A 22,704-nucleotide genomic window follows, 5' to 3' on the forward strand; every position below is an offset into this window, starting at 1 on the left:
CCAGCCTGGCAAGCGGTTTCCCTAGGAACGCATTAATTGATTTTCAATGCATTCCTATGGGAAACCGTGCTTCGCAAGACGAAAAACTCGCAAGAAGAAAAAACTTGCGGAACCAATTAATTTCGTCCTGCGAGGCACCACTGTACTGTCAAACTGTCTTGCCCTGGTGAGCCAAATGGCTGCTGATTTCTACACCCGCTGAAGTTTCCGGTGTTCAGAGGCAGCCCCATGTCTAACACCTTGCAGCAATCTAACCTAGAAAGTTAGGCTATCCCTGTCCAGATAGGGGCACAGCTGGGCCTCCAGCCGAAGTTGATGGAAGAGTTCCTTGACCATCTCCTCTCACAAAGAGGCATTAATCACCTCATCCAACACAACAGGACTACTAGACTGTGCTCTGGACACCCCATGAGATTCATCTGCTACAACAAGACCCCAAGTCAAGATCCCGGTGGATGCAAGCAATTTTATCCTCAAAATCCTTTGCAGACAAGTCACAGCGAGCCACCGTTGCTTCAGATCGAAGCCCCACTCATAGCTGTCAACTTACAGATTTGAAAATAAGGGACCAGTAGCCTCGAAAATAAGGGATCAGCAGCCAAAATAAGGGATTTTCCAAGCACAGGTATGTTCAACTTCTGAACCCCTCCGAGCCAAAGGCAGAAATCCCAGCCAGCAGCCAAATGAAGCCTCAAGCGGTGGTTCCCACAGCGCAGCAACCCGGCAAAGGGGATGCAGCAAGGAAAACCACTGTCACCTCTTCACTGGGAAGCGCTGAGCAAAGGCAAGTCCCCAGGCAAAGCGGCCGATTTGATTGGCACAAGGCATGCAAGCTCCACCCCCCAATCGTTCTTAGACTCCTTATTGGGTGAGCAACGCAGCCAAGCAACACAGTTGGAGCCTCCCTCCTCCCTGGCTGGCAGGGAGGGAGGGAGGGAGGGAGAGGAGCTGCTTCCTTTGAAACCCAGGAAATATAAGGGACATCATCAATAAGGGACAGCAGCGGGACACGGCGCTGGGCTAAGGGACTTTCTCGACAAATAAGGGACAGTTGACAGCTATGGCCCCACTTACTGGGCAGCATCCGGCACCAGTATGACTCAGAGTAGACTCCAGGGCCATCACTAACGTAGGAACGTTCCTTCAAAATCTACTCCGAGTCAAACTGAGCTGGGTAGAACGCATCACTCTCCAGAAGTGGCCAACTCCAACTCGATGCTTCTGGGTACGAAGGAGACGGCTTCCACCTGCCCACTTATTTTCGCTTGCTCCAAGCAACCACCCTGCCAGAGGTAGACTGCTCCTGCCTGTGGAAGAACCACCACAGCCCACAGAAGACAAACCTCCCCCTCTCCCTGCGACACGGCCTGCTCCTTACCTCGTGGACGCTGGGATAGGGGATGTAGTCCTCTTCAGTCTGCAAAATGCAAAGTAGAGTCGGGTTAACCAACTTGTGGGAAAGGAGAAACAAGGGCGGGCGCGTCTGTGTAAAAATTCACCGAAACGGCTCCTTGCACAATTTGAAGGAAGCTGCCAGCCACATGGATGGGTGCTGGGGACCTTGACTTGTGCCACATGGGTTTGCCGCAAGGATCGGGAGGTGATACGAGGCAGAATGAGGTACCAACTGGGCTCTACCTAGAGTAAAAGTCACAGCCATGTGTGTGTGTGTGGGTTGCAGGGGTGGGGAGAACAGGATGCCAGAACGGAAGCAGCAGCCTTAATGCCAAGACAGACCCTTGGGTCCATCTAGCTCAGCAATGCCAACACTGGCTGGCAGCATCTCTCCCCACAAAGTAAGATTCTAGTCCTCATGTTTCTGATTTAAATAAGGATGTGCCTTATGACCACTAGGCCATCTGGCTCAGTGTTGCCTACCTTGACCGGCAGCCCTACCTGAAGATGTTGCCAGTGGGGGACCTTGTGCAGTGCAGGCTCTAAGCCTGAAGGCGATACAACCCCAGCCCCACTCCTTGGAAGTATCCGAGGCAAGACAGATCTCTCTGGGGCACCGGGTGAAAGCCCCACACAGCGGCTTGCAAACACTGCTGCATTTCCTGGCTGGAGGGACCTCCCAGAGTTGAGCAGGGGAAGGGGACAGAGGGGTCTCTGCCAGTCATGCAGAGCTTGGCCAGAAGCACAGGCTGGAGCCCCCAAAATCCAAGCTAAAAGGAAGGCTGGCCTATTAAAGGGACGCGGGTGGCGCTATGGGTAAAGGCCTCAGCACCTAGGGCTTGCCGATCGAAAGGTCGGCGGTTCGAATCCCCGCGGCGGGGTGCGCTCCCGTTGCTCGGTCCCAGAGTCTGCCAACCTAGCAGTTCGAAAGCACCCCCGGGTGCAAGTAGATAAATAGGGACCGCTTACTAGCGGGAAGGTTAACGGCGTTTCCGTGTGCTGCGCTGGCTCCCCAGATGCAGCTTGTCACGCTGGCCACATGACCCGGAAGTGTCTCCGGACAGCGCTGGCCCCCACCCTCTTGAGTGAGATGGGCGCACAACCCTAGAGTCTGTCAAGACTGGCCCGTACGGGCAGGGGTACCTTTACCTTTTTACTGCAGAAACGCCCACCTGTTCCAGGCTGCAAGACCCCATTTCCCAGCAGATGGGGAGCAGCGCTCAGGAAGGCCCGGGTTGCCTGGGGCTGCCCTCTTCTCCCCAATGCCCAACGGGTACCCGAGAGGAGGAGGAAAGGAAGGACATACCTTCAGCGGAGGAGGGAAGGAGCATCTCTGTTCATCCATCCTGCTGCCCTGCAAGAGACATGGATGGGTCAGAGTCAACACCTGGCCATGGTCACCCCCTGGGATGCAAGCCAAGAGCACCTTTGCTTTGGAGAACAGGCGGGGGGGCGGGGAGGACGGCGACGACACATCCTGCTTGGCACAAGGACAGGCAAGGCGGAACGGGACAATGATGTTTGCAGGACAAAGGAGTATGTTGACAGAGAGGCGGTTCTGAGAGGACGCTTCTGTATGTGGAATTAAAGCCGCTTGCCCATTTCCCTGCTTTTAAAGACAGCCAGGTCTGTGGCATTTGGGGGGTCAGGTCAAAGCTCCTCCACATTTCAGGCCTAGAAGCAACATCAAGGATCGCCTCTCTCTCAGCTGGGGCAGCCCCTCTCTGAAAATCCCCTCTGAGCATACACAGAGCGCGGATCCCCCAATGCCTCAGCGACAGTTTCCAGGAAGCTGCGATTTCAGAATCCTCCAACACCACCTTTTCCTGCAGATTAAATCCCTGAAAAGGTGACGGGCGGAGGGGTGGAGGCAGAGAAACGAGAGGTCTCTTCCCTTTGCAACTGTAGATTCTTTCTCTCACACATGCACAGATCTGGGGTCCTTTCTTCTGTTTACTGAGCAATACCAAAGCCGTCTCCCATCCGGCCCCCCAGCCTGTCCTGCCCCACAACCAGCCAGGCTCCTGTGAGTCATTTGGAGCTTTGTTGTGAAAGAATTTCCCAGAGCAGCTTATGTAAAAAGAGCCTCCTAGATCAGGCTGAAGGGTGCGGCTCCTCTGGTTCAGCATCCTAATTCCACAGCGGCCAACCTGGTGCATATTATGGGAATCCTTTAAGCAGGATCTGAGCATCACAGCACCCTTCCTTCTGTGGTTTCCAGCAAGGAGGCAGAGCATAGCCGTCAAGGCTAGTGAATATGTCTAATTCTCCTTTTTAAAGCCATCCAAGTTGGCAGCCATCACTCCAGTGGGAGGGAGTTCCACAGTTTAACGATGCACTGCACGAAGGAGGACTTTCATTTGTCTTGAATCTTCTATCATTCAGCTTCCACAGAAGACACTTTAGATAAATCCACCGTCTTCGTGCAATGACTAATTGCATAAATTTGCATCACGTAGCACAAAAAGATGCATTTTTTCCACACGCACATATGCGCACACCCCTGCGGTGGAACGGACTCTCTCGGGAGGCAGTGGGCTCTCCTTCCTTGGAGGTTTTTAATAAATAATAATAATAATAATAAAATTTTATTTACACCCCTCCCTTCCCGGTTCAGAAAACCAGGCTCAGGGCGGCTAACAACAAATTTAAAACACTTAACTGACGCAACAAAACCAGCATTAAATACAGTATAAAACGGGAATAACAATAATTCAAAAAACAATAAATTCAAAAAAGAATTCAAAAATCAATTTAGGGGGGAACTCCATCCAATAAACATTAGATGATCACCAGGGCTAGCTGGCTAAATTAGGCCTATTTGGGCCAGCGAGGAGACCAGGGGAGAATTAGCTGTGGGATCCCAGAGCGGGTAATCTTCATAAAAAGGGGAGTGGGAGGGAAGGAAGGGGAATAAAAGATCAGGCTAAGTTCAAATTGAAAGCCAGGTGGAATAGCTCTGTCTTACAGGCCCTGCGGAGGTCGGGTGGCCACCTATCAGGGATTCTTGAGCTGCGATTCCTGCACTGCATGGGGTTGGACTAGATGACCGCTAGGGGACCCTTCCGACTCTACAAGTGCAGAGTCCTGACCATCTCCTGCGCTGTCTGCTGAGGGCTGCAATCCAAAACAGACACACACAAACCCTGCCAAATTGGGGAAGGCCATTCTTGAAAGCTGCCCCTCCCTGCCCTGCCTTCCTTGCTTCTAGCCCAAAGATCACCCTGTCCTAAAAGCACCTTTATCCCCTGGGGCAGGAAGGAGACCCTGTCCTGCCCACATTCCCCCTAGACTGCCCTGAGTGTCTGGTCACCCTCCGGTCTACCTCTGTCAGACCCGGGTGCAAGTCCAGGCAGGTCTTGCCAGGTAAATTTGACTCACCTGCATCTTCTCAATCATTTCAAACAACTCTGTGTTCTGCAAGAGATTGGGGAGAAAGCAAGTAGTGGGTGATGGTTGGTTGCATGGAAGGGGTCAGAAATAGTCACCCCCCAAAAAAAAAACCCTGTCCCCCCCAAAAAAAGAGGCTTTAAACACAGTCTGAGAGTTGGCAAGATCCACTTTTAAACAGGCACTTGAAAACGATGCAAGAATCAGGGGTATTCAAAAGACTGTGGGCAATTTCCCACAACAACCCTCCGAGGTAGGTTAGGCTGAGAGAGGCAGTGACTGGCCCCCAAGGTCACCCAGGGAAACTTTAAGGTGGTGGGGGGTGCGTCTGAGCATCACTGGGGGTCAGAGGGTTAGTGGATCTGGGCCCAGTCAACGTCCGCCAACCAGAAAAACACCCCAAGGGTTCAGACCATCCCCTAACAGCAACCCTGGCAAGGATCTTAACGGTCCTTCACAACAACCCCACAGGGTAGGCTGGCCTTCTTCCCATTTCACAGAGGTGGCACTGAGTCTGAGAGAGGGTCTATGTAGCGAATCCACAGCAGCGGCAGAGATAGGCTTCAAGAGAAGAGCTGTACCTCCTTCACCCCTCCCCAGCTGTCAGATCTGCAGGGTCCTGGGCATACCCCGTGCCCACAAACATGGCTGCTTCACCAGGACCCAGAAGAAGATCAGTGTCGCCCTCCTCCGCCTCCCCCCCTTGCACAAAGCAGCAGCAGGTGAGAGAGCCCAGAAGCGCAGCGCACAAAGGGTTAACAGGCTCTCTCCTCACAAGGCTGGCTTAATGACTTTTCTTGGAAGGAGGTCAGCGCTTGGCAGGGGAGAAAGAGAGAGGGACCCGGGAAGACAACTCTGCTTTCTGAATTTGCAAAAAAAACACAAAACACTCTGCCTGCCCTGGATCTGGCTACTCCGAGTAGACCCGCTGAAATCAACGGCCCTACACATCCACTTGAATGAGTCAAAACAGGCTCATCTAGTCTAGCATTCTCGCCAAATACCCCTAAGAACCTAGGAATCTCGATAGACTGCTTCTGGACTTGGAAGTTCCATGGAAATGCAAGAAGAGCTGGATCACGCCCAGCACCCTGCCCTCACTGCGGCCACCCAGTGGGAAACCCTGTGGGTCTACTCTGAGTAGGACTAACACCAGATAGAGCCCCTTGCTCGCTCTACCACCACCAAAATCCTGTACATTTCCTGCCTCCCCCCACCAGCTCCCCCACCCACCTTTATGGCCTCCTCTTTGCTCCCCTAAGTCAAGGGTCATCAGGAGCAGGGACCCCCAGACAGCCCCCCCCCGAGGCTGTGGCAGCCACCACCCCCTAAAGCCAAGAGACAGCCCCCAAAGCGGGGTTAACTCACGCTCCAGCCATCCTCTACGGATTCCCTCCTCCGAGGAGGGGGCAGCCCGGGGGTCCCCGGGAGGGCTTGCCACTCGGCCATCAGCCTTCCTCCTTCTCCTGCTGCTGTTTCGTGGGTCTCGGATTCAGATCCTGCCCATACCCGGCCCGGGGCGCTGGAGGCTCTGTGCCTCTGCCGCGGGATGGGCAGCTTCCATGGCGAAAGCTGCCTTCCGCCTCCTTGCTCGCAGGAGCCCGGCGGGGAGAGGAGGGAAGCCAGCTCTGCAAGCCTTCCAGGGGCTCTCCCCTGCCCGCCTGGCGGATCTGCTGGGATCTGCTGCGCTGTGTGTACTCTTTGGGCGTGGAGCCAGGTGCTGCCGGAGGAGAGGCAGCCGGATGCAACCCTTCCCGGGTGTGTGTGTGCGCGCGCGCGCGTGTGTAAGAGAGATGGGGGGAGGGAGGCAGCGAGGGAAGCTGGCTGGCTGGGGCCTGGACCACTGGGGTCGCCATGGCAACTGGCCTACACTTGAGGGGGATGAATGGGAGGAGAGAGGGAGTCTGGAAGGTGGAGGGGAGGCGCATCGCTGCTAGGATTCCCCTCACCTCCAAACAGGAAAAAAGAGCTTCTCTCTCCAGGACTCACATCTGGAGAAGGCAAAGTTTCACATCAGCGAAGAAGAGGGCGGAGGAGAAGGAAGCGAGGAGGATCTCCCATCATTTCTCAAAATTTATCATTTGGCATTAAGAAATTGTTTTATTTAAATGCTTATAGTTTGGGGGTCTTTTGTTCCATTCAGAATTATTATTATTATTGTTATTATTAATTTATTTGCTTTTTCAAATCAAAGTTTCACAATCACGTATACAACATAAAAACAAGATTCCAAGGCATCTCCTTGGATTTCCCTCCTCCCCTTTGTGGGTCCTATTATTAAGTCCTTTCCTCTTGCATCTTTTATAATAATCCAAACCTTTACATCTCCATTATGTCCAAAATTCACCATTCATCTACAAGTGTTATTCCAATGCTACTAACGATTTTAACTGTTTGCAGTGGTTTTTAAGATAAATCATAAATTCCCCCCATTCCTTATTAAAATTTCAGCCTTCCTGATTTCTGATTCTTCCGGTCATTTTAGCCATTTCGGCATAATCCATCAACTTAATCTGCCATTCTTCTCTGGTAGGGACTTTATCTTCTTTCCATTAAGATAAATTCAACAATGTAAATAAATTTTGATGGATGCAATAACGGAAAAACGATTGGTTGGGATTTTATTTTCTTTCCATGCTTGTAAGCTGCAAATGCATAATTCTGTGTGTTTATATGTTGTTGTTGTTGTTTTGTGTGCCTGTGTATAAACACACACAAACATATAAAACAAGGCAATGCTTGGCCTAAAGGCCTAAAATTACAATAAGGTTGGACCGGATAATCCATTGGGTCCCCTTTCCAACTCTACAACTGTGTTTTAAGGAAAGGCTGCTGTGTTCTTATTCTGATTCTCTGTATTTTTGAATAAGTCTGATATATGTTTGTGTGCTTTGATTTTATTAGGGTTCAATTGCTTTCTAGTGCCTGTCTTTCCTCCATGTTTTAAGCTGTTTCTGTTTTATCGGTAATTAATGGTGCAATTCTATGATTCTTCAAGGTACAGACTTTCATTCTCTCTTAAGGAATCCAAGATCTCTCAGATACCCAGGACACACACACACACACACACACACACAGCCTCCAGCCATAACTCTGAAAGCGAAACTGAGGAAATAATAATAATTCTCTCCTTCTCTCCCCCTCCTTTCCCCCCCAACCACCTCGTCTGTATTGCAATTAAGGCCATCAAAGCAAGTTAATTAGAGAAAATTAAGCGTGCTCTTTTAACCAGTTAATTGATCCTTTAATTGATATGGGGAAAGTGAGGACAGGAGATCCTCAATAGACTCTGAGGTCCTTGAGGGGGGGGGTGTCTCATGAGGATAGCCCAAGATCACCCCCTCCTTCTCTCATTTCCCCCTCTTCTCAGAGTGGAGTTGATTCCCTCACACACCAGGGCCAGAATCTCTTTCAAATCTTGGGATTCTTAAGCCCAGCACAAATGGAGCCATGATGGGCATGGCCCTCTGAGCATGCGCCGAGTGCCTCCCTCACCACCCAGCAAGCAAAGCCGCCCTCCAGAGACAAACATAGGAAGGTGTTTTGTGCACAGTCGGATCCTCCAGGGCAATATTGTCTTAAATACTAGGAGTCTTCCACCTTTCTTTGAGCCCAAACAAACATGCATTTGAGGACCCATTTCTTAAATCTTCTGTTTCACAGAGATGTCGGTGTAGTGCCAGTGCTGATTAGGCCAATGCCCAGTGGCAGGTCTTGCCTCGCACCAGCAATGGCTCTCCAGGGATTCAGGCAGGAGATGCTGCCAGCGGGGACTGAACCTGGGGCCTTCCTTCTGCAGGCCCAGCAGGGGCTCTACCATGCAGCTGCAGTCCTTCCCTTAAAAAATGAATCAAGATCCCAGTCCTCATGGTTCTGAAGGGCTGGTTTAAGCAGGAAGCTGCCTTAGACTGAGACAGGAGATTGGTCCATCTAGCTCAGTGCTGCCTACACGGACCGGCAGCAAAGGCTCTCCAAGATTTCAAGTTGGGGAGTCTCTCCCAGGGGATTGAGCCCGGGGCCTTCTGCATGCCAAGCAGCTGCTCTGAGCTCTCCCCAGCTTAGAACAAAGGCAAGCTGGGTTCTAAGGAAACACAGATTCAAATCCTGGAGAAGGTGTACGGAGTGTTAAGGGAACAGGCCAAGTGAGGGGCAGGTGGGGCTCATCCACTGGAGAAGGAAAACTCTGACCCTAAACCTCCGCTAGCCCAGAGATGGAAAGAGGACAAAGTCCTGACCAGAGAAGAATGGCAGATCAAGTTGATGGATTATGCCGAAATGGCAAAAATGACCGGAAGAATCAGAAATCGGGAAGACCAAAATTTTAATAAGGAATGGGGGAAATGTATAATTTACCTTAAAAACCACTGTAAACAGTTATAATTGTTAGTAGCATTGGAATAACACTTGCAGATTAATGGTGAATTTTGGATATAATGGAGATATAAAAGATTTTGATTATTTTGAAAGACGCAGGAGGAAATGATTCATAACAGGACCCACAAAGGGGAGGAGGGAAGTCCGGGAGATTCTGTGGAATCTTGTTTTTATGTTGTATGTTGCGTATTTGTGATTGTAAAATTTTTATTTGAAAAGCCAAATAAAGAAATCTATCTATATATATATATAAAATAAACCTCTGCTGCCTTACGCAATAAATATCTTTGAGAGAAAAGAAGGCTTGAGAGCAAAACCCGCACAAATCTGGAGGGGGTCCCTAAGGTGGTTGGATGGCGCCTTGTACGCCTCCTTCCCGCGACTCCTGCTGCCAGGATGGTACCAAACATATTGCTCTGCTTTCTTTTGCAACCCATCAGTGAGTCCTGTCGTCTGGGCAGCCCAGGACCTCCAGGGCTTGTGCCTTGGGGAAGTCACTTTGCTAAGGCGGCGGGGGCTGGGGCTGGGATTCCTCCCTGCATTTATGCTGGTGGTTTTCACATGAGCCTATTCCCCCCCCCCAGCCCCCCACTCTCCCAGAGGAGGAAGGTGGAGGGGGGCAGGAGATTCCAGGCAGGCACTTCCTTTGCCGAAGGACTCTGCTCCATTGACATTGGCAGCCGCTCTCGGAGCCCCAAACAAGGAGCCCTTTCACCTCTCTGTGTGCCTCATTTGCATCTCAGAGGCGGGAGGGAGGAAGGGAGAAGAGAAGCAAGCCTTTGGGTCTCTGCAGAGGCTGCCTCCTGCTCCTGCTCCTCTTCCTTGCAGGGATGGAGCACTGACTGAACAGCACTCTCTCCCCATTTCAAAAAGGAGGGAAACTGAGTCTAAAACAGGGTTAGGCAACCTAAGGCCTGTGGGCCAAATGCGGCCCAATCACCTTCTAAATCTGGCCTGCGGACAGTCCGGGAATCAGTGTGTTTTTACATGAGTTGTTTAGTCATTTAGTCGTGTCCGACTCTTTGTGACCCCATGGACCAGAGCACGCCAGGCCCTCCTGTCTTCCACTGCCTCCCACAGTTTGGTCAAACTTATGCTGGTAGCTTCGAGAACACTGTCCAGCCATCTCGTCCTCTGTTGTCCCCTTCTTCTTGTGCCCTCCATCTTTCCCAACATCAGGGTCTTTTCCAGGGAGTCTTTCCCGGGAGTCGCCTGGAGATTAAATGACACGGGGAGGGGAGAACCAACTACTCCACGTTGAGTTCCTTGGAGAAAAATGGTGAGGTATCACAGCAGTCACACAATTAAAAGACGCCTGCTTCTTGGGAGGAAAGCAATGACAAACCTAGACAGCATCTTAAAAAGCAGAGACATCACCTTGCCAACAAAGGTCCGTATAGTTAAAGCTATGGTTTTCCCAGTAGTGATGTATGGAAGTGAGAGCTGGACCATCAAGAAGGCTGATCGCCGAAGAATTGATGCTTTTGAATTCTGGTGCTGGAGGAGACTCTTGAGAGTCCCATGGACTGCAAGAAGATCAAACCAATCCATTCTGAAGGAAATCAGCCCTGAGTGCTCACTGGAAGTACAGATCGTGAAGCTGAGGCTCCAATACTTTGGCCACCTCATGAGAAGAGAAGACTCCCTGGAAAAGACCCTGATGTTGGGAAAGATGGAGGGCACAAGGAGAAGGGGACGGCAGAGGACGAGATGGCTGGACAGTGTTCTTTTTTTGATGGAGTTACAAGCTTGGTAGTTCAGAGGAATGCAGTGGACATAGTGTATCTTGATTTCAGTAAGGTGTTTGACAAAGCCCCCCATGGTATTATTGCATAGAAGCTGGTAAAATATGGACCGGGTGAGATAACTATTAGGTGGGTTTGTAGCTGGTTGACTGACCAAACACAAAGAGTACTCATTAATGGTCCCTCGTCATCCTGGGGAAAAAGTTAGCAGGCTTCTGTCCTGGGCCTGTTGTTGTTCAACGTCTTTAGAAATGACTTGGATGAAGAAATTGAGGGGATGCTCATCAAATTTTCAGATGACACCAAACGGGGAGGGGTAGCCAATGCATCTGAAGACAGAATTGGGATTATTCAAAATGAAATTCAAAATGAATTTCAATAGGGCCGAATTTAAGGTTCTGCTTTTCAGCAAGAAGAACCAGACACACAAATGAAAGATGGGGGACACTTACTAGTAGTACATGTGAAAAAGATTTAGGGGTTTTAGTGGACCACAAGCTTGACATGAGGCAACAGTGTGATGCAGCAGCAAAAAAGGTGAATGCTATTCTAGGCTGCATCAACAAAAGTCTAGTGTCCAGATCAAGGGAAGTAATAGTACCACTCTTTTCTGCCTTTGTCAGATCACACCTAGAATACTGTGTGCAGTTCAGGATGCCACAATTTAAGAAGGATGTTGACAAGCTGGAATGTGTGCAGATGAGGGCAACTAGCGTAATTAAGGGTCTAGAAGCCAAGCCTTATGAGGAACGGTTGAAGGAGTAAGGTATGTTTAGCCTGGAAAAGAGGAGGCTGAGAGGAGATATGATAGCCACCTTCAAATATCTGAAGGGTTGTCAAATGGAAGATGGAACAAGCTTGTTTTCTCCTGCTCTGGAGGGTAGGACTCGAACCCATGGCTTCAAGTTACAAGAAAGGAGATCCCGACAAAGCATCAGGAGGAACTTTCTGACAGTCAGAGCCGTTCGACAGTGGAACAGTCTCCCTCGGGAGGTAATGGACTATCCTTCCTTGGAGATTTTTAAGCAGAGGTCGGATGGCCATCTGCCATGGCTGCTTTAGTTGAGATTCCTGCATTGCAGGGGGTTGGACTAGATGACCCTCGGGGTCCCTTCCAACTCTATGATTCTATGAATTTCCTGCTCTGCACTCCCCACCACCCTTGCAGGATAAATGCCAAGCGCACGGAAGAAAAGATGCTAAGAACATCAGAGGAACCTACTGGATCAGGCCAACGGCCCATCTGGTCCAGCTTCATGTTTTCACAGGGGTCAAACCCTGCGAATTGCCCAAACCCGCAAGCAGGACCTTCAGGGCAACAGCAACAGTCGTTCCTTCTGCAGCTCCCAGCAAGTGTTCTGCAGAAGCATCAGTACCTCCCAGTAGCTACTGATAGCCTTACATGGGTTTGGGCAATTCTCTGGGACGCGGGTGGCGCTGTGGTCTAAACCACAGAGACTAGGGCTTGCCGATCAGAAGGTCGACGGTTCGAATCCCTGCGACGGGGTGAGCTCCCGTTCCTTGGTCCCTGCTCCTGCCAACCTAGCAGTTTGAAAGCACGTCAAAGTGCAAGTAGATAAATAGGTACCGCTCCGGCGGGAAGGTAAACGGCGTTTCCGTGTGCTGCTCTGGTTCGCCAGAAACGGCTTAGTCATGCTGGCCACATGACCCAGAAGCTGTCTGTGGACAAATGCCGGCTCCCTCGGCCTATAGAGTGACATGAGCGCCTCAACCCCAGAGTCGTCCACAACTGGACCTAATGGTCAGGGGTCCCTTTACCTTTACCTTTACTGGGTTTGGCAGCCATCCACAGTTCAAGTCTGTGCTGTGCGCAGAAACCCCTTTCTTTCTCAAACCCAAACAGTTTCACAGGATGCCCACCAGCTCATCTGCCTCGAACAACGGAGGAGGCACGGTGCCCATCGCTGCCAGGCAGCAAGGCGGCCGAGGGCAAGCAGGAATCCTGTCCCGAATGCCAAAGTGGCCCCTCGCTGGGCCAACGGCACAGCCTCCTTCTCCTCCTCCGGAGCCCTAATGATTCGGGCTCTCCTCACCCCAGAGACCTGTGGGGGCGCCTCTGTTGCCATGGGGACCACCCACAAGCTGGAGCTATGCATCACACACACGGGGCGGGGGGGGGGAGTTGAGCATGGAGGACGATTCAAAGCATTGCAAACCTCAGGAAGCAGCGAGCCCCTTTCTCCACCTGCCTGGTAACAAGACCCCCAACTTGGGGGGGGGAGATGGGGGGTGAGCTGGAGGTGGTGGGCAGAAAGGAAGGAAGGAAGGAAGAGGGCAGAACTGCAAGTCTGGGCCACAGGGAAGTTAGGCTGGCCTCAACAAGAGCCAGGGCTATTTCGGCTGTGGCTCCGATCTGGTGGAAAGCTCTGTCACAAGAGAATAGGGCCCTGCGGGACTTGACATCTTTCCGCAGGGCCTGCAAGACAGAGCTGTTCCACCAGGCCTTTGGCCAAGGCACAGTCTGACCCCCTCCCTTGATAATCCTCACAGAACTCTAGCCCAATGGTTGCCATTAATTTGATTTGAACTGATTTTATAATGAATTGATTGAGGTTCAATCCTGACAAGACAGAAGTACTGTTTTTGGGGGACAGGGGGCGGGCGGGTGTGGGGGATTCCCTAGTTCTGAATGGGGTAACCGTGCCCCTGAAGGACCAGGTGCGCAGCCTGGGAGTCATTTTGGACTCTCAGCTGTCCATGGAGGCACAGGTTAATTCTGTGTCCAGAGCAGCTGTCTACCAGCTCCACCTGGTATGCAGGCTGAGATCCTACCTGCCCGCAGACTGTCTCACCAGAGTGTTGCATGCTCTAATTATCTCCCGCTTGGACTACTGCAATGCGCTCCATGTGGGGCTACCTTTGAAGGTGACCCGGAAACTGCATTTAATCCAGAATGTGGCAGCTAGACTGGTGACTGGGAGTGGCTGCCGGGACCACATAACACCGGTCCTGAGATATCTGCATTGGCTCCCAGTACGTTTCCGAGCACAATTCAGTGTTGGTGCTGACCTTTAAAGCCCTAAACTGCCTCAAAGGCCCGGTATACCTGAAGGAGCGTCTCCACCCCCATCGTTCAGCCCGGACACTGAGATCCAGCGCCGAGGGACTTCTGGTGGTTCCCTCATTGCGAGAAGTGAGGTTACAGGGAACCAGACAGAGGGCCTTCTCGGTAGTGGCGCCCACCTTGTGGAACACCCTCCCTTCAGATGTGAAGGAAATAAGCAGCTATCCTATCTTTAACTGACATCTGAAGGCAGCCCTGTTTAGGGAAGTTTTTAATATTTAATGCTGTACTGTTTTTAACACTTGATTGGGAGCCGCCCAGAGTGGCTGGGGAAACTCAACCAGATGGGTGGGGTATAAATAAATTATTATCATCATCATCATCATCATCATCATCATCATTAGAATGCGGTACTATTTTACTGTTGTTAGCCACTCTGAGGCCGGCTTTGGCTGGGGAGGATGGGATATAAATAAAATTATTATTATTATTATTATTATTATTATTATTATTATTATTATGCAACCAGAGGCAGATGGAGTTGGCAGGCTCCTTCTCCAGGTTGCCTTGCTGGGTGAGACACACAGGTTTGGTCTCCCTTGACATGACTCACCTTTGTGGAAAAGGGAGCTTGCTTTGGGTTGCTTCGTAACCAGAAGCCGCTCGGTGCCCACCTATAGCACTCCAGGTCTTCTGCCCACAAAATAATGCAAGATTCTAGTCCTCATGGATTTGAGTCGAGGGCTGATCATCATACTTAGGGGGCTGATACAGAGTCAGACCACCTAGCTCTGTATTGCCTACACGGACTGGCAGCAGAAAGACTGGAGAGTTTGCCAGGGAATGGCACCTGGGGCCTTCTGTGCTGATTGGCAAGTGAAGCAGCAGGGGGTTGGGCTAGATGACCCACTGGGAACCACTGCAGAACCAGCCATCTTCCTGCCCCACAGTTTGAGGGCAGGGCAGAGGCTTAAAATAAAGCCGATCTGCTCCTTGCAGTTCGTTGCCTAAGCGGCAGGTTGGTGGCAGAGAACAAGACCCACTGGCAGCCCTGCAGGGGTGTTGTGTCGCAGCTGGGCAGCGAAGGGGCTGCGAGAGGCTACTCTTGGATACTTTCGCTGAACCGGTGAAATAATAATAATAATAATAATAATAATTTACTTATACCCTGCCCATCTGGCTGCGTTTCCCCAGCCACTCTGGGCGGCTTCCAACAGAACACTAAAATACAATAACCTATTAAACATCAAAAGCTTCCCTAAAGAGTGCTGCCTTCAGATGTCTTCTAAAAGTTTGGCAGTTGTTTTTCTCTTTGGCATCTGGTGGGAGGGCCTTCCACAGGGCGGGTGCCACTACCGAGAAGGCCCTCTGCCTGGCTCCCTGTAACTTGGCTTCTTGCAGGGAGGGAACCACCAGAAGGCCCTCGGCGCTGGACCTCAGTGTCTGGGCAGAATGATGGAGGTGGAGACGCTCCTTCAGGTATACTAGACCGAGGCCGTTGGCTCCATTGGCAGAGCACAAGACTCTTAATCTCTGGGTTGCGGGTTCAAGCACCACATTGGGCAAAGAGATTCCTGCATTAAAGGGGGTTGGACTAGATGAACCTCAGGGGTCCCTCCCAACTCTACGATTCCCCCCGAAAATGAAAAGTGATGGGGACTCTTACCTTGGGGTGGCGGAGAGCAGCGTGAGGGAGGTTGGCGCCAAGAGAAGGCAGTTCTAAGGGGCCGCTGAAGGAGAAGCTGGCTGGCCCATCACTGTGTTTGCTGGGGAAAGAGAGGAAGTCCTGTCAGAAGAGTGGACAGAGTCCAGGAGCCCAAGGGTCGTGGGTTCGAGTTCAGCAGAGATGGAAAACGTCCAGGCCGTCCAGAGAAGATCTGAATGTGGAGGCGACCCTTTCACTCAGCTAGACTATTGGTTCCTCTATCCCAGAGATTGAACCTGGAACCTTCTAGAAGGCACATGAGCTTCCGTCCTCTAAAAATAAAATAAGATTCCGGTCCTCATGGTTCTGAATAAAGGGCTGATTTGAATAGAAACCTAGGAAGCTGCCTTCTATCCAGTCAAACCATTGGGCCCATCCAGCCCAGTACTGCCTGCACTGACTGGCAGCAGCGGCTCTGCAGAGTCTCAGGTAGGGAGCCCTACCTGGAGATGCTGCCGGCAGGGATTGAACCCGGGACCTTCTGCATTGCCAAGCAGGGGCTCTTCCACTGAGCGAGGGCCCTTCCCTTAAAACACAGGAAGGTGCCTTCTACCAAGACATTGGCTTCATCTGCCTCAATATTGTCTACACTGGCTGGCAGCCGCTCTCCAGGGTTTAAAGCCTTTGAAGCTTCCTGCCTCCTAAAAGCAGCTCAAGGAGGAAGGATGTGGGGAGCGTAATCATAGAATTGCGACAGTCATAGTTGAAAGGATCCCAAGGGTCATCCAGCCCAACCCCTTGCAATTCAATCGTCCCAATCAGCCAATCACCTTTCCCCTTCACTGAGACATTGACCCCCACCCCCATTTTTCTCATCCCGGAACCTACAGGACCGCCTCTCCTGGTATGTCCCACGGAGGACCTTACGGTCTTCAAACAAAAACATCTTGGCGGTCCCAGGCCATAGAGAGGTTAGGCTGGCCTCAACCAGAGTCAGGGCTTTTTCGGCTGTGGCTCCGATCTGGTGGAACGCTCTGTCACAAGAGACCAGGGCCCTGCAGGACTTGACATCTTTCCGCAGGGCCTGCAAGACAGAGCTGTTCCACCAGGCCTTTGGCCAGGGCACAGTCTGACCCCCTCCTTCGGTAATCCTCACAGAACTCTAGCCCAATGGTTGCCATTAATTTGATTTTGAATTGATTTTAGAATGAATTGATTTTAGAATGCTGTGTTACTTTTATTGTTGTTAGCTGCTCTGAGCTTCGGCTGGGGAGGGCGGGATATAAATAATTTTTTAAAAAACGTTGTTGTTGTTGTTGTTATCCTGGCTATACAGTGGTGCCCTGCAAGACGAATGCCTCGCAAGACGAAAAATGCGCAAGACGAAAGAGTTTTCCATTTTTTGAGTCGTTCCGCAAGACGAATTTCCCTATGGGCTTGCTTCGCAAGACGAAACGTCTTGCGAGTTCTTGCGAGTTTGTTTCCTTTTTCTTAAAGCCGCTAAGCCGTTAATAGCCGCTAAGCCGCTAAGCCGTTAATAGCCGCTAAGCCGCTAATAGCCGCTAAGCCGCTAAGCCGTTAATAGCCGCTAAGCCGCTAATAGCCGAGCTTCGCAAGACGAAAAAACCGCAAGACGAAGAGACTCGCGGAACGGATTAATTTCGTCTTGCGAGGCACCACTGTAAAGCCGAATCAGGGGCTTTGTGGGCCACCTAGGACAGCTTCCAATATTTGGAAACGGAAGAGGGGAGGTGGGGGAAGGAACCATCCAACGAACCCCACCTCACTGACCGTTGGGCAAACAGGTTATTCCCAGAATCCTTTGCTGCTGCAGCTGCTGCTGCTTTTGCGCCTGCCTGCAGCTGGGGCAAAGGATTATGGGAAGAGATGGGAAGAGTGAAGGAGGGCTCACAGGGGTTTGGCAGAAGGCACTCTGCATGTGCTCAGGCCAGTGCTGCCATTGCCAGGTCATTGCCATTCCCGGCTTTGAAATAATAATTTAATAATAATAATTTATTATTTATACCCCGCCCATCTGGCTGAGTTTCCCCAGCCACTCTGGAAACAGAGGCCTTTCTCCTGGGCATGGTTGGCCAATTGGTGCCAAAAAAGGATAGAACTTTCTTTATGTATGCTACAACAGCAGCAAGAATACTCATCGCGAAGTATTGGAAGACACAAGATCTACCCACCCGGGAAGAATGGCAGGTGAAGGTGATGGACTATATGGAACTGGCAGAAATGACTGGCAGAATCCGAGACCAGGGAGAAGAGTCGGTGGAAGAAGATTGGAAGAAATTTAAAGTTTATTTACAGAAACATTGTGAAATTAAGGAATGTTAGATGGATGTTGGAATGAAGTAATGTGGTTTTAGCAGAAATGCTATAGAGGATTAAGAAAAAACAGATTCTTAAATGGTGAAAGGAGGGAAAGTAAAGTTACATTATATTAAGATAAAATATAGGACAAAAACTGGAAAAGATGGAAAGGATTTGCTGAAATAGCTAACTGAACTAGAATACAAAAAAGGGAGGTGTGAGGAGGTCAAGGAAATAAGTAAATGAAAGATAAGTTATGGGAAGATTCATTGCATTTTTTATTTTGTTATTGTTGTTGTTTTTTTATTATTATTTTATTTTTATTTTCTTTCTCTTTTTTTCTTCTTTTCTGTATTGTGATGTGATGTTCTGTTTTTGCTTAATATGCTGTTTTCTATTTTTCCTTTTTCCTTTTTGTAACCTTTCAAATCTTAATAAATATTATTTTTTTAAAAAAAAAAAAGAGTTTCCCCAGCCACTCTGGGCGGCTCCCAATCAAATGTTAAAAACAATACAGCATTAAGTATTAAAAACTTCCCTAAACAGGGCTGCCTTCAGATGTCTTTTAAAGAGAAGATAGCTACTTATTTCTTTCACTTCTGAAGAGATTATTATTATAATTATTATTCCACAGGAATAATGAAACATGAAACAGCCTCTCAGTGTGGAGTTTGGCGAGGTCTTAGATCAGTGCTGGGGGGGTCAGATGTTGGAAGACCCCCCTCCTGCATTGTACAGCAGCCATCCTAGCCAGCAACATCTGGAGGGACACAGATGTGACCCCACCAAGGTTTAAATCTTTGCGAGGTCCAAACCAAAGAAGAACAGCAACTTAGGTTGACAGAATATGCACAACTTGCAAACTTAACATATAGAACGAGAGAACGAGAATAGCATACGTTTAAAGAAGATTGGAAAACGTTTATGGGATATATGGGAAATAATGGTATACAGCTGAAAACGCTGGCAACATTAAGATAAATTCTTTTTTTTAAAAAAATGGTTTTTCAGATTAAAGTTTTACAATCACATATCCAACATACAACATAGAATCTCCTGGATTCCCTTCGTCCCCTTTGTGGGTCCTATATTTCCTCATCTTTCATGATAATCCAAATCTTTTACCTCTCCATTGTGTCCAAAATTCACCATTAAACTGCAAGTGTTATTCCAATCCTTCTAATGGTTTTAGCTGTTTACAATGGTTATTAAAATTTTGATCTTCCTGATTTCTGATTCTTCCAGTCATTTTAGCCATTTCAGCATAATCCATCAACTTAATCTGCCATTCATCTCTGGGAGGGACTTTATCTTCTTTCCATTAAGATAAATTCAACAGTGTAAATAAGTTTTGATGGATGCAATAATGGAAAACCGATTGGTATAGTTTTTGTAAAATATGCAGGGATTTAAGACATGTAAAATGAACCATGGAAAGAGAAGAAGGGAAGTTATTAAGGATGTAAAATGAGTATTTGAAATTTTAAAACAGAAAATTTAATAAAAATCATAATAGTAAAGGTTTAAATCTTTGGAATTGAAGAGGGTTGGACTAGATGACCCTCGAGACCCCTTCCAAATCTACGATTCTGTGACAAATCTAAGAAGCACTTGCAGTTCTTAAAAAAACACACCTCACCTCAACTGGTTTTCTACTGTGTTAGAGTTTCATCAGAGATTCCTAACTGGGAAAGGGACGCCACCCAGTGGCACCAATTAAACATCAAGCAACAGTGAAATTCAAAGTTCAGGCTGCATGCCCTAGAACAGGGGTCAGCAGACTTTTTCAGCAGGGGGCCGGTGCACTGTCCCTCAGACCTTGTGGGGGGCCAGACTATATTTTGGGAGGCAAAATGAACGAATTCCTATGCCCCACACATAACCCAGAGATGCATTTTAAATAAAAGGACACATTCTACTCATGTAAAAACACAGTTACAGATAGGTAGCCGTGTTGGTCTGCCATAGTCAAAATAAAAAAATCCTTCCAGTAGCACCTTTAAGACCAACACCTTCTCACCCCTTGCCTTTTCCTGTAAGACCTATTACAGTCGTTAAGAGTCGTCAGCAGGCTCATCTCAGCTATCTGCCAATCTCCCATTCCCACCACCCTTCTGAGTAATACCCCTCCCCACCTTCTCACTATATAGAAGGATCTGGCAACTTCTGTTTCAGTGTATCTGAAGAAGTGTGCTTGCACACGAAAGCTCATACCAAGAACTAACTTAGTTGGTCTTAAAGGTGCTACTGGAAGGATTTTTTTATGTAAAAACACACTGATTCCCAGATGGTCTGCGGGCCGGATTGAGAAGACGATTGGGCCAGATCCGGCCCCCGGGCCTTAGGTTGCCTACCCATGCCATAGAATTATCGAATTGCAGAGTTATACAAGACGATAATCTTTATTGTCATTGTCCCATACAGAACAACGAAATTGAAAAATCTACATAAGACATTCAAAACCCAACAAGCCTGCTATCCCAGCTATCCCAACCTGGTTAGCCCCCTAAAAACTCTGGAAAGGACCCAGAAGATCATCTGGTCCAACCCGATGCAATGCAGCAATATGCATGCTAGACTCTTTCATTTTTGGGGTGATGTTTGCATTTCGCATCTCAGCCCCCCCCCCCCCTTGCATCCAGCCAGTCCATGACAGCGGAGGCTGCCTGATAATGTGAGGCTCACTCACATTCTCTCTCTCTTCAATTTAGGTCACAACATTATGATGGAAGATTGGGAAAAATTATGGAAAACTGATTTAAAATTTACAGATTGTTCCCTATTGAAGGAGAATTACATGAAGATGATGTACAGATGGTGCACGACACCAGTGCAGTTAAGGGAAATGTACAAAACTACTAGTTCAAATATATGTTGGAAGTGTAAGGAAAAGGAGGAGACATTTTATCATATGTGGTGGGATTGTAATGTAATTAATTTTGGGGGGGGGGGAATGATATACAACGAATTGAAGAAAATGTTCCATTTAACATTTGTTAAAAAACCTGAAGCATTTTTGTTAGGGATTATAGGGAAAGATCTGCCAAAAAAGCTGAAAAACATCTTCATGTATGCGACAACGGCTGCGAGAGTTCTGGTAGCAGAAGGATGGAAGACTGAAGAAACCCCAACTAAAGAATCATGGCAAGAAAAATTGACGGACTCTGCAGAACTGGCAAAACTGACATATAAGCTACGGGACAAGGATAACTGTGACTTTAAAGATGAATGGGAACCCTTTACAAAGTATTTGAAGGCGGAACAAAGCGAACTGAACTCCTTGGCTGGCTTTGAATAAACATTCAGAAACTTTTTATTGATGATAATCAGCTAAATACAACTTTGCAACATGCAGAAAGCAGCATTCTCAGAGAAACCAAAGACTGGAACTGAGGGAAGCCAGGGGGTGGGTTTTGTGTGGGAGGGTGGGGGGGAGGGAGGAAAAACGGGGGGGAAAATAAGGATGATATGTTTCTGGATAATATGTTTTGTCTTAATTTTGAATAAAAAAATAAAAAAAATATTTTCTCTCTCTTCCTGCCTCCCTTCCTCTGAAGCTCAGGACATGGCTGTCAACTTACAGATTTGAAAATAAGGGACCAGCAACCTTGAAAATAAGGGACCAGCAGCCAAAATAAGGGACCTGCAGCCTCACCTGTTCCAGGCACTCCAGTCTTCCTGTCCTCCTGCAGTCTGGTCAAACTCATGCTGGTAGCTTCGAGAACACTGTCCAACCAACTTTGTAACCAGAGGCTCAACTGAATAGAATCTGAATCACATGCACCACAAGGCCTATGCAGCCTCAACTTAAGGTGGCTCCCCGGCCTGGCTTTGCACTGCAAAGTTTGCAGCAGCACGTGCAACAAAATGGCTTCCAGCATTCAAAAACCTCCTCAGCTTGCATTAACTAGCCACACACAAGGCATGCAAGCTCCACCCCCCAGTCGTTCTTAGACTTCTTATTGGGTAAGCAACACAGCCAAGCAACACAGTTGAAGCCTCCCTCCTCCCTGGCCGGCAGGGAGGGAGGGAGAGGAGCTGCTTGCTTTGAAATTTAAGGGACATCATTTAAGGGACATTTAAGGGACATCCATCAATAAGGGACAGCAGCGGAACATGGCGCTGGAATAAGGGACTGTCCCTTCAAATAAGGGACACTTGACAGCTATGGCTCAGGATTCAACCTCTGTGCCCACATGGCTAGGGGTAGGTCGCCTGAAGCCTGGCAGGCCCCTGGCATTGCAGCAGGAGCAGCAACCATGGCCTACGTGGCAGAGAAAGGCAGAAGAGAGACACACAACGCTACTTCAAGAGTTTCCATGGCAACGGGATGCTGGGGAGAGAGGGACAAGGAGGAGGCGGCTCAAGTAATTGATTGGCAATTACCATCGGGTAATCGGGTAATTATGGTGACAAATCGTGCTCCGAACTCCAGCCTCCCGCACAGAGGAGGGAGGAGGCGAATATGAATCCTCTCTCCTGGCAACCCAGGCTCTCTTTGTGCCCACCAGAGGGAGCCCTCGAACCGCCGCTCCCTCCAACGGCTCTGGGTGCCTGCTGCTCCTGTCGCCCACCACCAGGGCTGGCCCTACCCTGAGGCAGAGGCCTCAGGCTTCAGAGACCAAGGGGCAGGCAGTAGGCACCGTTGCATAAGCCAAGCTGCAGGTCTCGGTGTCGCCAGCATCTGACACATCCCAAAACCCTATGCTGGCACAGAAGCAGCCACCATTGTCCTGTCCCTGTTACGTGAGATCAGAGTTTTGTCCACACAATTATTATTATTATTGTTATTATTATTATTATATCATCCA

The 22,704-nt window shown here is 49.2% G+C and overlaps 1 protein-coding gene across 1 annotated transcript in view; it reads right to left on the reverse strand.

Moving 5' to 3' along the window:
• Positions 1-22,704, reverse strand: part of RAP1GAP (RAP1 GTPase activating protein) — a 97,108-nt gene that overhangs the window by 43,076 nt on the left and 31,328 nt on the right. Inside the window, exons 3-6 of the mRNA XM_081017434.1 lie at positions 15,596-15,695; positions 4,777-4,812; positions 2,702-2,749; positions 1,379-1,417 (exon numbers count right to left, since the gene is read on the reverse strand). Of these exons, the coding sequence (XP_080873560.1) occupies positions 1,379-1,417; positions 2,702-2,749; positions 4,777-4,812; positions 15,596-15,695 (223 nt within the window). The remainder of the gene's footprint in view (positions 1-1,378; positions 1,418-2,701; positions 2,750-4,776; positions 4,813-15,595; positions 15,696-22,704) is intronic.

This window comes from Podarcis pityusensis (assembly GCF_964106645.2).
Source record: "Podarcis pityusensis genome assembly, chromosome: 8".
In the NCBI taxonomy this organism is placed as follows: Eukaryota; Metazoa; Chordata; class Lepidosauria; order Squamata; family Lacertidae; genus Podarcis; species Podarcis pityusensis.